Source organism: Haemorhous mexicanus, chromosome 5 (genome assembly GCF_027477595.1).
Source record: "Haemorhous mexicanus isolate bHaeMex1 chromosome 5, bHaeMex1.pri, whole genome shotgun sequence".
NCBI classification, from domain to species: domain Eukaryota; kingdom Metazoa; phylum Chordata; class Aves; order Passeriformes; family Fringillidae; genus Haemorhous; species Haemorhous mexicanus.
Genome location: NC_082345.1, coordinates 40,121,226 through 40,138,640, shown reverse-complemented (window position 1 = coordinate 40,138,640; position 17,415 = coordinate 40,121,226). Strand labels below are relative to the sequence as shown.

The 17,415-nt window shown below is 36.5% G+C and overlaps 1 protein-coding gene across 1 annotated transcript in view; it reads left to right on the top strand.

Moving 5' to 3' along the window:
* Positions 1-17,415, top strand: part of TRHDE (thyrotropin releasing hormone degrading enzyme) — a 209,419-nt gene that overhangs the window by 66,124 nt on the left and 125,880 nt on the right. Inside the window, exon 4 of the mRNA XM_059846904.1 lies at positions 13,214-13,368. Coding sequence (XP_059702887.1) covers positions 13,214-13,368 — 155 coding nt within the window. The remainder of the gene's footprint in view (positions 1-13,213; positions 13,369-17,415) is intronic.

The window sequence follows — 17,415 nt, the reverse complement described above, 5'->3', positions numbered from 1 at the left end:
TAATAATCTTGTACCTCATCACTTTGTCAAGCACAATACTACATTCACTGAAATTTTCATTGTCACTGCAACACTGAAACTTCACTTGTAAATGAAATAGCAGTTCCTTGTGCAGCATATAGTTGTGACAAGAGACAAAAGTGGTTTTTAATAAATATGTGTTTCATTTTTTCCTCCTGGCAGGATAGCTGGTATTCTTGAAGCCCCTAGTAATTTGTCTCTGTAGATGGCTGTCTTTGGCCATCACTGCCATACCTTCAAGCTGACATCAAGCTGAACTCCCAGTCAGCACAGACAGCAAGGAGTGTACTGAGATTATGTATGGTAATACAAAATACAGTACCATTCCTGTTATCTGTGAAGAAGAATGCACTGGACTTACTTTAAACAGCTTTTGAAGCTTTAAAGAAGAAATTTGGATTGGAATATCCATAAAGAACTAGTTACAGCTGTGGATTTTTATTCCACCTAGCCAGAGGAGGTTTAGCACCTTTGAAGGTGTTAAACAAAACCACCCGTGATTGTTTTAGCTCTGTTTGAAATGCAGACGGGGGGGGAAAAATCAGTGTTTACTAAAAGAGAGAAAACAAAACTGGCCTAAGGAGTAAAAGATGTTGAGAAGTATCAAAATACTGGTGCGAAAAAGCAAACCAAACTGGCCTCTTATTGAAGTACCTGTAATGCCTTCCATCAAGTAAAGTCATGAGATAAGGAGAGGATTCCTCCACTGATATAATTGTTTCTGTTTAATTTTAACCAGTAGATTTTTAATGGTTGCACCAAGAAAGAATCCCTTAGTTCTCCTTTTGTTTTTCTTCAGCCTCGTCTGCATCTCTCATTTGCATTCTCAGATGCCAGTAGAGCGCTAGACTTTGATCTTTCACATCCTTAATAATTTGCTTTAAGCAAGTCCTTAGTCCTTTAGAATCTGATTTACATTTGAACTAGCATCTGATTTATATTGTTCCAGCGTTGAAAAGGGACCAGGATCCACTTGTAAGCTGTTTCATTCAGGCTGTTTTATAGCCTGTCTTTTAAGAGGAAAAGATCATGTCTTCAGTGTGAAGGAGAACTTGGTTCAAAGTCTTCCGTGTGAATTTCGCATACTTCCAGTGCAGATAATTTGATGACTTGGTGTCCTGGCTTACTGGGTTCACTGCAGAACAGCAATGGTCCTCTGCATAATATTACTAAGATCTTTAAGAATGCTTCTAATGGTGCACAATGAATTAGCTGTGTACTCTGTGTGGATAGGAGTCAGAACAAAAAGACTTCCTAAATTCAGGGACTATTAGGTTCTCATTCCATACTAGGCATTCTTTTGTGCCTTTCATTATACAGAAGATCTAGCAATCTGTTTATTCTCTTTCTTCTAGTAGCCATTACAATACTTGTTTTGTGCAAGTTATTCTTACATTTTCCGAAAAGAAAAGCTGGTATGCTCAGTCAAACATCAAACATCACTGATGCAGCAAAATCTTTAATTGGATTTTTGCTTTTAAGAGGAATGATCAGAAATTGCTTTTTCTGTAAATAATAATGAAGCAGGATGGTTTGGGAAAATTATGATTCTAACAGAGAGAAGTCATAATAGAAACATTTTAAAATGAGACCTGTATTATCTTAATGTAAATTATTCATCGGTTATCAAGTTTCGATGAGGTTTGTGAACCTAACTTTGTTATGATTCTTTAATATAACTTTAATATAACTTTAATGTTTAAATCTGTGATGCAGAGAATGGAATTCTACTCAGGGAAACCATTCTGATTTCTGTATAATTGAAAAAGTTTATGTATTCATTGGGCTAGTAGTACTGGGAGCAGACATCCATTTCCATGACTTTGTAATGTCATGGTATAACATGGGGCATAAACAAGATTGTACTTGGACAAATAGTGCTATTTCAGGAGAAGAACGTGCTACATCTGTTTTGGTATCTTCCTTGTTGCCAGGGGCTGATCAGGAAGGTTCTTGGCTTCTGTACCTAACGGATGCAACTGATTGAACTGAATTTCTGTCTGCTTTGTGTTCACTTTATTGAAACTTCTTTTTATGGCTTCTTTTACTTGTTCAGTTTAACTGCTGTTTTTCCTTCAACATCTTTGATACTCATGTGGTCATTCAATTCTCCATGTCACTGCATTTTGTGTATATAGTTTGCTCTCAAATACAACTGCACCATGTAAAGCTGTTTCATAGCTATTTCATAGAATTCTTAAGGTCATCACCCTGCAATTCATGAAATGCAAAATATGTGGAGAAAAAGTAGGTATACTTCTTTGTCTGCAATTCTTCTGGCTCTTGAGTACTGAAAAGAGTTATTTAATTTGGCCATGACAAGAGTTCTCTGTTTACACAGAGTAGTAGTCTATGTAAAATATGGACACTAACAGAAAAATATTTTGCAGGAAATAAATTAGTAAAAGTCTACAAAATGCTGCTATTTAAAACATATTTTAAATCAGACTTTAGTATAAAATACTCTCTTTTGCACTAAGATTGCAAATTGTAGTGGATTTGTGGAGGCCTGATTGATATTTGTTCTATTCTGCTAATTTAAATTTGAGGTTGTATTTGAACTGTTTGATGAAGTCTCAAAGAATGACAGACTACTAGACTTGGAAAGATAATCTGCTAAACCCCAGGAGCACAGAGATTGTGGTGTCTCAATCCTTAGAAATACTCAAAAGCCATCTGGATATAGTCTTGGGTACCCTGGGTCTTGATGGCCCTCCTTGAGCAGGGGAGTTGGACAAGAGAGCCTCTGGAGGTTCCCTCCAGTCCCAGGCATTGTGGGAATCTGTTAGAGGACTGCCCTGATGCTGTGTTAAAGGTACTTCAAATATTTAGCTTTGTGTTTTCTGTCATCTTGTTTCTGACCTGGCTGTGGGATTGCTGACAGGGAGATCTCTTTATCTCAGTTCCTGTTGCCTTTTCAGACTTCCATGATGTCTGTAAACAGGAGTTCTCAGTAATGGTTACAGTAATTGCTGATTAAAAACCCCCCACACCTGGCACAAATTTGGTCATGTAATCCATTATTCCAATGAACCTCAGTATCTCTTCTGTTGACTGGACATGATGATAATGCTGTGATACTCTGCCTGCACATCTCAGTGCACTAACAGCTGTCTGTACTTCCAATACAATACTTCCAATGAATGTCCATTGTGCTTTTTTTTTTGTGTGTGTGTTTGGTTTTAGCTTGGCCTTTTCCTAATCTTTCCAAAGTTGTTGAATGCGTCTTGCTGCTCTCTCTTCCTGTTTTTTCACATAGGAAATGTTACTCTGTAAAACTTGATACCCTGTCTGTGCCATCATAAGATGAATGCATAACCTTTTCAAGTGGCATCTGCCTGAATTTTGCACATTCATACAACACAGGAATACCTGATATCAGTGGCCTCCCAAATTGCTTCCTTTTGTAGGCAGCAAAAAAGTTCCAATTTTATACAGATTTTTCCTTGTGCAAAAGCAAGGGAAGACGTAGCTACATTATATTTTCTTATTTGTTATAGTCTGCAGTTGTCTTAGTCTGCTGTAACTTTGAGAACAGTGAGGCTGCAGTGGGATTCAGTTGCTGCAAGCCCACTGTTATCCCATAGTGGTTTGTTACTAGTATGTTGGGATTATTGGTCTCAGTCAGCAGTGAGCTGTGTACATTGTATTTATTTAGATCTTTGGATGATGCAAGTAAAGATTGGTACAGAATGTAAACTCTGGTGGAGGTCACATTAGACACTGAAAAAATGCAAATGAATTACTAAACTGAGAGGAAAGTGTTGTTATCCCCCACTGAAGTAAGAAGCTGCTTACCAGCCAGTTTAGCAGGGAAGATGTTTTTTAGTCTAATAAACAGATATTTGCATATCTAAGGAAGTGAACAAGCACTATTAAGAAAAATGGACAGACTGTCTCAAAAATGGAGGAAACAGAAGGAGTCAGGATGAAAGATGTAAATCCGTTTAGATCCCAGGAACATTTCAAAGCCTGTTGTGATTTAACTGACAAAGGAGTATGAAGATCTCAGAGGGAATGGAGGAGTGCACCTGAAGGTACTCAGTGAGACATTCATCTATTGCAGATGAATTCTCAGACCAGAACTTGTGAATAATTTTCTGATGATAGGGAAAATGTGAAACATAAGGTGTGCACAAGGACCTGAGCTGTGATTACCTCCTTGTCAGTACCAGCTCAATATGGATGTAGGTACAGATCAGTGTAACTACATTAAACAGAGATTTTTTCTGTTTGGTGGTAACTTTAGTAAGCATTCAGCAGTTTTGAAAGTTATTGATAAAATGTATGACTGATTTTTTTTACCTGAATTTGGCTTAAATGTGATTTAAGGGAACGAACAAGACATACTTAATATAAAAATATAGCAATGCCATACCCTAGGGCATTTGTGTATCATAAAAGTAAAAAGGAAATACTAATAGGAGTAAGCGTTGCTGTCATCATCCCCCTTGTCAGTAGAGTCACTCTGTTGGTGGAATGGAGGGCTGTAATCCATCACCTTTTCAGAATTTCTTCCCCCACTCTGATGAGCACTGTTACTTGTCCATACTGTCACTTTGTGTGCAGCTCCACATGTTCTCTGAGCTCTGGATGATTTTCAATCTTGCATTTCTTTTCTGGTGGGATATTGGATTATCAATCTTACTCTCTGTGTCAGAGATCTGACTGATCTCTGTAAACTTTGTTCTGGACTAGATGGCTCCTGTTGTTTGCCAGGCTCTGCTTTTCCTTTTTTCTCAGGAAGTCAGGAGTCTGTTCCTGAAATACTTATCCCAGGTCCATCCCTATCTCTTTTGTTGTCAGCTCTGGTTAGCTCCTTGCCAAACTTAAGTAGCACCATTCATTTGGTATTGGTCACCAGCCTCTCTTTAGTATGTCACTATTCTTTTGTAATTCCAGATAACAAATATGTCTTTCTAGGGTATTTTATTTTTACAGTTTGCAGTATTCCTTTTTTTGTGACAGATTTTCATGTTTGGGTTCTACTCTATGAGTTAATTGAAACTATTAAACACTTGCAGTATGTCTGGAACCACAACTGTCAGAAATAGTGCTACTCTCTAATTGCTGTCTTTATTGTCACTAATATCAGTTACTTCCAGGTGCAGAATGAAGCACCATTTTCATCTCTTCCCATTGTTTTTAATGCTCAGAGAGATTTTCAGCTGTGGTGAAGGTTTCTGTCATTCTGCTTTTCCATCTTGCTTATTTCTTTGTTTTCTTTTAATTATTTTCCCCTTCCCCCTCAGATAACCATGTGGGGTAAAGTCTGGGCCCAGATGCTTCAGAAAAGACCCTCTTTGTTAGGAGACACTTTATTGCCTGCCTCTGCATAACAGGGTGAGTCCAGGGTGCAGCCCACCACTCAGCTCTCCAGCTGCAGGAAAGTGAAGCTTCTTGATGGTTCAGATCTTGGTGCTGCCTTTTACTGTGGGAAATACAGGGTATCTGTGCAGAGGCATGATTTTTCTTCTGTCACAGTCCTGCATACGTGCTTTTTAACTGTGATTTTTTTAACCTGTCATGAGTAGCTGTACAGCACATGGTTGGCAGGCTGTGCCCATGCTGACAGAGTGAAGTAGTAAATTCATTTAGCTAAATCTCTCTAGGAAATGTAAATGCATCAAGAAGTTCAACTTGGTCTTCTGTATTCTGATCCATCGGGGTGTAATTTGAGCCTCTTGTGAATAGGGATTCTGTGACAAGACTTAGTTTTTGTGCTTGCATCCTTAGGTATGAGTGGGAAGGAGAGAGTTTGGATTTGAATGAGGAAAAAGTGAGTCCTCTGTTACTTGTGTTTCTTTAAAATTAAAGATGATGGGGTTTTATTGTGATATGTTATAGAAAGATACTAATTCTTTTATTAAATTAATTTAATTAACAAAGTGATGAATGGATTACTATTTTTAGTGTTGAGATAATGCAGTTTTATCCTGATCTACTATATCGAAAGGATTTGCATAAGAATGTAAGATAAACTCTATTCTAGGACTTAGGGTATGCAGCAAGATCTCACACAGTATCTCAGGAGCTGTCCAGCACAGTCCATTTGCATTTCTTCGTCTTACTCTGGAACAGAAAATAAATAGATACAGTCCTCACAAAAACATTGCCTTCAGATGTAGTGAATATGGTTAGGTACATTGTAATTTTATCTCCAGGTGAAATGTAAGATACTGCTAATGCTGAATAACTGCCTGTTCTTGCAAAATTCCTATTTCTACTTTCCTTGTTAAACTGTGCCCATCACCTGTGAATGTGATCTCACTTGAAAGCAAACATAAAAGAGGTAAATCTTGGTATGTAGAGTGTGTTGTACATATGCAGACATTCATCTCTTTATTACTGTGGTGCAAATCAGTTTAATGTATGTCAGATAAAGAAAAAATTCTCATTACTGCTCTTAAGTAGAATGGAGTTCTGGAGTTTTCTGTGTACCTGCACCTTGATTTTGCAGCAAAGAGAAGGAATATGGCAGTGGCACTTGATCATTTCCTTTGCAGCAGCATTCATACTGATAGTGCTCAGTAATCAGTGTCGTGTTGTTTTCAACCATAGAATCCTCATGCTCTATTAACTCTGGTGGTAGGAAAATGGCTGTTGGCAATTTTCCATCATGTCAGTGCTCTTAGCATTTACGTTAGAAACAGTATTTATGAAGGCAACAAAAGTATTTCTTGTTTTTTCCTCTCTCTGGATATTTCGGTGTTGAGAGTGGGAATGTATTTTCTCTGTTTGTCTGTTGTTTATATCCTGTAGAGGATGCATATACAGAACTACCCCTATTAACCTGGAGTAACAGAAACCTGAGCTCATTTCAGCCTGTGTCCTGGTTTGAGCCATACAACTCCCTGTTTGAATTCCCACATAAGGCTGAAACTAAGAAAAAGAGTTTATATTTATAAAGAAACTTTGTGAAAGGTTTTTTTTCCCTTTGTTTAATACTGAGCAGAAATTAATAATGATCTGTCCAGGTATTCTTTTAATAGAAAGGCATTGCTCCTGTGCAGATCGATACAACCTAGATGATGCACAATTCATCCTCAATGGGCCGTTGCATTCATTTTTCATTTTAACATTGAATCATTTGATATACTTTGAAATAACAAAACAATGATCTATGGACTAGGGGTATCAAAATGGAAAGAAATTTAATGATATGCATGTCAAATAAAATCAACGGATTTCTATTTTATTTTCTTAAACTATAAGCTAGCTATCACCCTGTGTCAAGGCTCAGTTGCTTGAAAACATATCAGTTCTTTTTTCTGTGTTTCTGCATATTCTCTCTCCTTACCTTCCCCGGCTTTCTCTCCCACATTTTTTTCCCTCTTGGATCCTTTAATATTCACATTGCATTAAACATCTGCTATACACATCAAATACTCTGAGAATCCATCCATTGTTTATGTCAGTTCATGTTAAGTAATACTTTGTACAGCAATAAGAAGCAATAAAAACCCCAGCAATAAAAAGCTGTGTGGTGATTTCTCCTCAGGGTCTACAGCAAGCTGTTTGATTTGACCAGAATAACAGCAAACAGGTTTAGACCTTTGCATTAACTCTGCAGGCCAGTGTCCGTGTGGCTTGTTAAGTGTCAAGCTTACAGGAGGGTGGAGATGGTATAGTCCTGGAGATAAAAACTGATGGCTGCCAGAATAAGCATTTGGCTGAGCAGAAACATTCCTTGAAGCTTTCCTGTGGGGGTGTCATCCAGGTTATTTGTGGCTTCTGTGTGTTTGAATACTTAAATGTGTACTGGGTTAAGACAGAGCAATACTATTATGTTTAAAGACAGCTAATTTAGGGTGTTTAGGTCTTAACTGCCAAAAGTGAAATACTGAATTGATTTAGTTTTCAGGAAACATGCACTTAGTATTTTCTGAAAATAGGGTGTTTCAAAGTGTCTCAAGGTAAACATGGGCTTGAGAGAGCTTTTACCAACCCTGGGATGTTTGGGTGTTTTGGTGTGCCATCCCATTGTATTATTCCCCTGCCTGCCTCATCCCTCCTCCACATATTTTAAAGGGATGAAGTATATAATGAAGTCACTTGGTTTTCCAGAACAAACTTCTTTGACATATACTAATCAAACAGTGCAGAAAAAAAAAATCAGCAGCTAATTTAGATATTTCTTATAAGTACCATTATCAGTAGTTCTTTATCAGTAGAAAATTTGAATATTTCTTACAATAACTACTGTTTGACTTCATGTTTTTTAATGAGATCTGTCACTTTTTGTATTTGGCTTGTTCCTTAAAATCTGTATAAATCGTGAAATGGTATTGTGCTACAGAAAAGCATCTTCTACTTAGTAAAACAAATTACTTTGATTAAGGAATCTGAGTGGCAGAAATATACAACCTTCTGGTAAACAGTTCTTTTTTTTTTTCCTATTGGTACAGTAGCATTCATTTAGGAAATTGCACAAGGCCTTTAGAGAGATCTAATAAAGCTATTGATTGCATTATGCAGTACTAGGAAAGGGCAAAAAAGGTACTTATGGCATGCTTTAAATAAACTGATACTAGTCCATGCTTCCTCTTAACTTGTTGAATTTGCTGTCAAAAAAGTGGAAATCCTGGGAGCAAGGTACCTGCCCCAATATCCTGAAGAATGTTTCTGAAGAAATGAATGAAAATAACATTGTGAGAGGCACATAGATAAATTCAAATTATTTTTTTAGTGTCATTTTTTGTAATAAAAGTAGGGATTATAAGGAAAAAACATGGAGTTCATGGAGTGAACAGTTTATTCCTGCATGCCTCCTGGGTTTATTAAGGAAAATGTATGTGTAAAGATGCTTGGCAGAAAATTCTTGTCTCTCACTCTGTTCTCATTTACAATTTGCAGTGTTTCAAAGGTCTCAGATATTTATTTGGGAGACTTCTGCTGTATGCTAACAGAAAAATGTGCAGAAATAATTAATACATCTAGTTTTTTTCCCCCCTTAGTGCTTTTTAAGTTTCATCGTGAGTATTAGAAATTTAATACTGTCATATGTTCTGGAGTATCTAGCCCTTGGTTACATCACAAGCAGCAGCTAAAACAAATGAGATTGCAGTGCATAATGTTAGTAAATGTGAATGTCTGTTGGTGTTTGTTCATGCACTCATATTTAAATGTATAGTGAGGATGTGTGCAATATCCTTGTCCAGCTTCAAATGCAGGTGATTAAATGTAGTAGAATCACCGTGATGAAAAAGATGCTTTGATGTTTGCAAGAGAGCAGGGTGGTAAAGGAGGGGAGAAAGGCCCCAAAGATCCATGGCACTCTGCATGAGAGAGCTGGATCTTTTTGCATCTAATCCTTTTCTGTTCTAACCTTGCTGACATTTAATGTAAGAGTGATGTTCCCAGTTTGTGCTTTGGGGAATATAATGGTTTTTAACAGAACCTAGAAGATACCATGACTGAGTGGCAAAGATTGAAACAGTATCATTTGTGAAAATTGCACAGATACTAAGTTCATAGATAAAAAACCCCCATCAAATGTGTATTTTCTTTGTGGCCAACTTAGGTGTGAAATTGCTAATTTCTATTTTGCAGTATGATGATAATTTCCCGATAATGGCAGAGGATTATATTTTGATGTAAGCTCATATAGTTATGATGCCTTAATTAAAGGTTTGGAAATAAGTTGTTGAGCTATGTACAATTTTTGTAACTTAATTTCTTTTTCATGAAAGTCATACAGAAATAGGTTTTAAAAAGTCTATTAAATCTATTAATCTAATCCTAATGCTGTCCTTCTATTCAAATAATTGTACCAGTATAGCATGTTAGTGTGAAGCTCCAACACATTTTTGTCTTGTGATTTTATTTTAGATGTATAATTTTTACTTGTTGGTCATGAATTTAGTTTCTGTGAAGGCCAGGAGAGGAGGGTAGAAACCCTTTATTATTGCAGCACTACATGGGACTCTGCCCTGCTGTATCAGGAAATCTCAAGTAACAGTTTTATGACGCATGAGGATATTATTCTCTGCAAGCAATAACACACATTTCTATTTCCCCAGCAATATCCACATAATCAAACATTCACAAGTGCTTTACAAAGAATTTAATTAAATAGTGTGCAGAGTGACTGGATGCAGCATGTACACAAGCTGTTAGATATTCAGTAGTTCCCATTTTGCAGTTAGTGCAGAACACGTTCGTGCAGTGATACGTGTGAATGATATTTCCATCAAAATGTGCATTATCACTCCTCCCTTTGTACCTTACTCCTTAAAAATGACACTAAAACCTTAACAGATGTCACCTCCAGAATCACAGGATACCTTGCACAGGGCTCTAATGGTGTGATAAACAGGGAAATACAAATTCTTATGTTGAGACTTGAACATCACACATTGTTCCTCTGAAATCCAGTGTTTATTACTCCTCAGAGAAAGATATAGATTATTGTGTCTTTTACCACAAAACTAGACGTGTTTGGAATTTTATTTAAAGGTAGTAGAAATTTTTGAAGCTATCAAAGACCAGCTACTGAAAAATTAACATTGAGACTTGGGTATTCAGAATTTAGATGTGGACAATAAAAAACAAAAAATTTCATCACAGTGAGTATTTTCAGAGACCATTCTGTCAGTCAGTGGAGATTAAGAAAGTCTCTTCGGCATTAAAGTGTAGTGTATCAGTCCCTGTGCTAGGAAATGGTAGTGTGCACATATTCACTCAACATTATTGGTATGCTCATGTCACCTGCAGGGATTACCATTCTGGAAACTGACAGGGTTATCTAATATGTTTTGTTTTCTCTTTTCAGAAGAGCCCTTTCAGCAGTAGCCAGTGCGTGAAAGGACTTTTCAGGCTTGCAGAGAATGGGGCTGTGTTGGATGAAAGTGATTTAAAATATCCCTCTGTGGCTGCCTTCCTGCAAGGCACTTATCTGTCCATCAGATTGGAAGGTTTTGTTGGTGTGTCAGTGCTGTAAAGTATCAGTCCAAACCAAAAAAGCAATAACAATGACACAAATAGTGAAAGACAGTCTGTAATTAGCCAATAAATGTGTTTAGTGTGAGACCTCACCCTTGTTTCCCAGTTCCGCAAGAGTTATTCCAGCTTATTACTGGATGACACTGACAAAATCTATCCATTTTGGCTGGAAAGAAAGACCAAAAACTACAAATCAGCCCAAAGGAGAATAAAGAGATGAAAGGACCAGTGAAAAATAGGAACCTGGCTTTACTTTTGTGCTTGTTCTGTTCTGTGTTTGAAGGGAAATGCTGGAGACTTAATTGAGGTAAATAAGAACAGTATTCATCTTCTGAGACTCCTTTTGGAGGAAAGTTTAATTGGTGTAAGAGAAGTTCTGGCTTCTTTACGCAGCTGAGAATGGGAGAGATCCCTGTTTAATGTTAATGAAAACTTGCCATTAGCTTCAGTGATTCCACCTGGTAATTTTTGTGTCTTCTTTTTTCCCCATCCCTATTCCTTCTTTGTATAGCAGACAGGAGCTTTTCATTTTGCATGTCATTTAAAAAAAATGTAGTTATTCTAAAAAAATTGTACAGTTCAAGCTTCAACTGAAGAAGAAAAGGAAAGCATGTAGTTTTGGATTTACTCACATGCCTAATTTTGAACACCACGTTTTGGATCTTTCCTTATTTTCTTTAATTAGGCTCGTGTTCTAGTGTTTGCTTTTCTATAAAATATTTATTCTTTAGCATTTGAAGTGTGTCTCTGTGATTTGGATATTTTCTGCATGTATTTGGAAGTAGCTGCTAGACTTGCCTTGAATTCACTAGCAGGCTGGTATTTTTATGCTTCTTAAAGCAGGCCCTTTTCAGGAATGCCAGAATATACCCAAATTCTCATTTCCCAGTACTTCAGTGGCAACTTCCTTTGAGTCTTGGATCAGGGCTCCTGCAGTCAGTTTGTTCTCCAAGCCAATTTCTGCACACACATTGGCAAGCCAAAACAGACAAACCTAGGAGAAGTGTCAGGGCTGTAATACAATTTGTAGTATTATTTAGAATAATTAGGTCAGAATTTCTCTTGTTCATGTTAGGAAGTCACCCAGTGAAGGACCACCTAGACAGACTTGTGATAACTGCCAATGAACTAGCTTTGGAAGCAGAAGTAGTAGAGGCAAATGAGAGAGGAGTGTGGCCGCCCGGCTAATTAATTGAGAAGTCAGGCTAATTAGTTTGACTGGAGGGAGCACCATGCTGATGTCACATTGCAGCTTCCAAAATCGTGTCTGATTTGCACACAGGTTGTACTGGGCTTCAAATAGACGAGCAAGTTGTTTCTGGGCTTTTACAGAAGTTTTTTGCCATGAGGCAGAATTGTGTATTGGTTGGTTTATGAAGCTATATTGAAATCATGGAAATTTACTGTAATTTTAGGTTTCTTTCCAGACTGGTAGTCAATTTAGTTACTTTTCAATCTTCTGCAGTAAGATTTTTCTAAGACATGTATTGTGGTATTGAGTTGTTCAACCTCATGGCACTGGGACAGATTCCTTGGTGCTTTTTTTTTACTTGATGAAGGACTGTCCCATCTTGTTCCTAATATTTTCTCACTTAATAAATACAAAACTAGTCAAGTTCTTCAAGTTGTGTATGGTTCCATTGTTCCAGCTGGCAGGACTGAGAGGTGGCTGTCAGCAGTCTTGCTCCCAGAGGATGCATGCTAGCAATAGGGCACGCTGGAAAATGCCTTGTTCAGTAAGAACTGGGGATTCTGAACAGTTTGCCATTTTTCTTGATGTTATGAAACAAGATTTATTAGTGCACCCCTAAATGTCAGTCATTACATACATTTTGATGTGTAAGATATTCATAAAGGAGTTGCTTTAATGAAACTATAAACAATACTTGTAGTAAGAGTCTGTGTTACTGTGCTGATATGGTACAGTAAACATTTGAAGCAGTATCAAACCCAGAAGTAAATCAGCAAGGTGTTGGAAATAAGCTGGATTCTGTATAAAAAGCTTCATTAGAAATACTATGTACTGTATTACATCAATAACATAGTTATCATCTGTGAGCAGATAGTGGCATAAGATAAAAATGAAGATTTTATTAATGTTTCCTAAGAAATATTACTACAAGCTCTTTTTTCCCCCCCATGTATGTTATTTAAAATGCTTTTAGTGGTGATTTATGGTCCTTCTTACAATAGCTCTTCAGCATAGTAGCTCCCACAAGGAGTTAACATATATCTTTTCTATTTCTAGATCTGTTGGCTGTGCCTAAGCATCCATATGCTGCTATGGAAAACTGGGGACTGAGTGTTTTCGTGGAGCAAAGGATACTGCTAGATCCAAGCATTTCTTCTATTTTATACCTACTGGATGTCACCATGGTCATTGTACATGAGCTGTGTCATCAGGTATTAAAGGTGTTCACATATTTGATCTTAATGTCAGAAACCATGTGCTCCTTTTTAGAACTGAAAATGAATTTTTGTGGTATGTATGGATGGTTATGATTTCTCTTGTAGCTGGAATCCATGTAACATGGAGGTCTGTAAGACACATTCCTCCAATACAGAAACTGTGAAGACTCAAAATGGGGATAGAAGAGAAAATTGGTAGCAATGAACAGCTTCCCTGTCTTCTGTAGCAGTATATTCTGTGTGTTTGTGTGTCAGTGTATTTGTTACTGGTATGTAGAATAAAATTGTTGACAGCACATTCATGCTAAGTTTCATGTTCATGTCAGAAAATATTTTGGCTGAAGTCAATTTGGTAGTAGTCTTGGTCTTCTGTTGTATTTACATATATCCATTTTCTTTTTCTTCTCAGTTTTTTCCCCAGTTTGGTATTGACCCTCTGTGTTCACCAACAGTGGATAAGCAAGTCTTTATATGTACAGAAACAATAAGAAAACTTAAAATAATAAACCCATATTACAATTTATTTTACGTTTTTCCCATCTTCTTATCTCAAACTAAACACATTACGAGTGTTAGTAATATTGAATTGAATGCAAATGTTATTGAAGAAATTTGCTACAGGGGCAGGAAACGCTTTCTTACACTCTAAAGAGGCATAATCATAGCCTTCAGGTTAAAATGAATGAAATCCTACTGTGTAATCACCATGGCTTACATCTGTGAATTTACACAGTATTCTTTAAAGGCAATGCAAATTCTTAACACTTTCTGCAAATAAAAAGTACCATGCAAAAGGAAGCCATTGAAATGGCATTTTGGGAGATGAACCTGAAAATAATGTTTGGCTCGTGTTTGTATTTCACATTAAATTGGTCCATGAATATGAAGTCCTCAACTAAAACATGAAATTTTTATTGAAAGTTACTGCTGGTTTGATCTTGATACTATCATCTGATTTTGCTGTAAGCTCTTCACTGTGCAGTCCAATAGAGTAGTACACAGTTCAGCTAGAAAAATTACAGTGCCTTCGGAACCATGTGTGGAAAACATACATTAGGTCATCAAGTCCCAGCTCCTGTGAGTATTCGATTTTACCACGTGGTGTGTTTGTAGTGCTGGGTTCTGTACTCCTGATTACAGGGTTATATGGCTTCCCTTAAAACCTTTTGATTAAATCTGATAGTAACTTTTTCCAAGTGTTCAGCTTAAGTCTTGATTTTTCTGAAGTAGTTTCATGACTTCCATGTATTCTTTGCACTGCTTTGATAATTTACTCTGCTTCCAGAGCAATTTGTGCTTCAGATATGGGCAGTTATCACATCAGTAACTGGCCAAGTTTGTTTATTTGATTCTTACAGACACTGAAGCCTTTTTACATTGTTCTGGGAATTCTAGAGGATCATGAAGCGGGTAAAAACTATAGCTGAATTTATTTTAAGGTAGAAATATGATCATAAATACATTTAAGTGACCTTAAAATTGCAGATGAGGAGGTTTACTTGATGTTCATGTTGATATTACTTCCAGTGCTACTTTGCTTAATTAAAAGTTACTTCCTCTATTCCTGTTGTTGCTCTGTTTCAGTACCATGCAGATTAGGTATTTGCTATCAGCTACTTCACTCGATAGCTAGACAAGATAGAAAAAATTGAAGTTAAAGGAGCCTTTTTTCCTACTTTTTGGATGCAGAATTGAGTCACACAGAATATGGATTATTCACCTGCAAGTAAAGTTTAAAGGGAGAAACACTCAAAAAATGTAACTTAAAAACCACTAGCACCTCCACCACACTGTCTTTATTTAGCCCTTTTTTCTGTCTTTATCTTACCATACTCAGAAGCCCCTCAAGGAGCTCTAAACAGTGGAATCTTAGCTGAAAATGTACTGAACCAAGACCAGGCTGGGTCTAGGATCTCTTGCCTCTGCTGTTTAATTGTTATTTATTCACTGCATTTTTCACTGTCTTTGGCTGTGCATCGTATCACCTGTTAGCCTGTGGTGACACATGAATATTCTTCCCCTTCACTCATTTTTACACATAGAATAACAAAAATTACCCAGATTCTCTCTGGTGCCAGCAAAACTGGAATCCACATTGTCAGTTTTGGTTTTTATTTATTGGGGTTTTTTTAAGATTTCAGCGAAGGGGAAATGAAACTCTTCTAAAATATGTGTGGGGGATTTTTGTTGTTGTTGTTGTTGTTGTTGTTTGTTTGTTTGTTTTTTTAAGAATTATGTCATTGTCCAGTTTCCCAGACTTTAAACCCATGACTTCAAGATTTATGGAACATATCTGAGCTTGTAGTAAACTGATCTGTATCAGAGCCCTGTTACTTAGAGTAACAGAGCAATTTCTTTTCTAATGTTTCCAAGATTAGAGAAATCAGATTAGTATTAAAAATCCAGATTGTTGCCTTTAGATTTGACTTCTTAAAAATTGTAATTACCAAACCTGCTCTTTATTAGTGCTTAAGCACAGTGCTCAGGACAGATAGAAAATGAGAGACAGTGCTGCAAAAGGAAAAATTCAGTGGTTGCTAAAATACAAGTAAAAAGTGTGTAAGAAAGGATTTCCTGTCCAGTTTCTTCATCGCTGACTTTTCATGTTTGACCAGGTATTTTAGGTACACGTTTTGGGAGGGATGCTCTCCCAAAAGAAGACACTTAAAGTTACTTCAGTAGTTTTAGTTCAGTAATTTTGTAGGGTGCTATTTTTTGCTATTTCAGCTTGAGTGTTCTTTCAGAATATTTGTTTGTTTAATTAAAAAAGAAAATTGATCATATGAGTGTTTTGGCATAAAATCTTGTCCTCCGAGCTCCAAAACATGAGTTGGTCAAAACACATGTATTTGTACCAGCTTAATTTGATAGCTTGAAATAATTACCATAATTTATTAAAATAATTCCTTTAAGATAGTAATCAGTTTTATTTGCATATCATAGATCAGTTCCACCTATAGCCTTTGAAGAAAGAGTAATTTGAATTTATGCATCATGATTTTTTGTGATAGTTTTCCCACCTGAGCCCAAAACTTGGTGTGACAGATTGAGTTACAGAAGCATGAAAGCAGAAAGAAAATTAAAAACTTCTAAATCAACATATTTTTAATAATCTGTAAAAAAAAAATATAGAAAAGAGTGTCCTTTCAGTGTATCTGTAAATTAAGTACTTTGTGCTTATCAGGTTGAACATAATACCTGAGGGAGAAGAGAAATTTATGTGATCAATACATTTCAAAATGAAGTGATGGTCTTCACTCCAGGCAGGTAGAGCCTATAGTCAAATATACAAATAAATAAATAATTACTTAAAGAAATTAAATGCTTTAATTACAGTTTTCCTTTGAGACATGTAACACCTAGAAAGATAATAGCACCTTTCTGCTGGAAAATTTGGCTTTCTTCCTAACAGCCTCTGGGTACTGCTCTGTCATCCATACCTCTCTCTGATACTGTTCAAAGGTAGTTAAGCAAATTCCCTACATTGTCATATTGATATCACATACTGGTTTAATGCCTTTAAAACAATTCTTCCTTTAGGTGGATAATTAAGGAATAATTTTAAATGTGTCATTAACAAATGAACCCAGAAAACTCACAAGGGAGTAGAAGAAATTCTCTTTTGTAGCACCCAAAAATTATGTTACTAATTCAAATTACAGGATGAGGTGTTATGAACTTTACAACCTTTATTTTCTAAAAATCTCTCTGGCAAGTCATAGTTCAAAATGACATTTGTACCACTAGTTTCATGTTTGTTCAATAGTACTCCTGTAAGTCAGGAAATAAACTCTGTGCTGTTATGTTTAGTCATTAGAAATCATTTAAGCAACCTACTCTAGTGTGAATTTAGCCTCCACACTTCTTGGTGTATGAAAGTTATATTCATTTTATTGTTTTAAATTCTGAAAATGCGTAAGCTATATGAATATATTTCCAGCATTTCTTTGTCTTTTCAGTTCAATGTTCTTAAGATCAGGATCTATGTTTAGTGGTCTTGTAGGGAGTTAATTTATTGATAGCCTTCAGCTACATTATGCA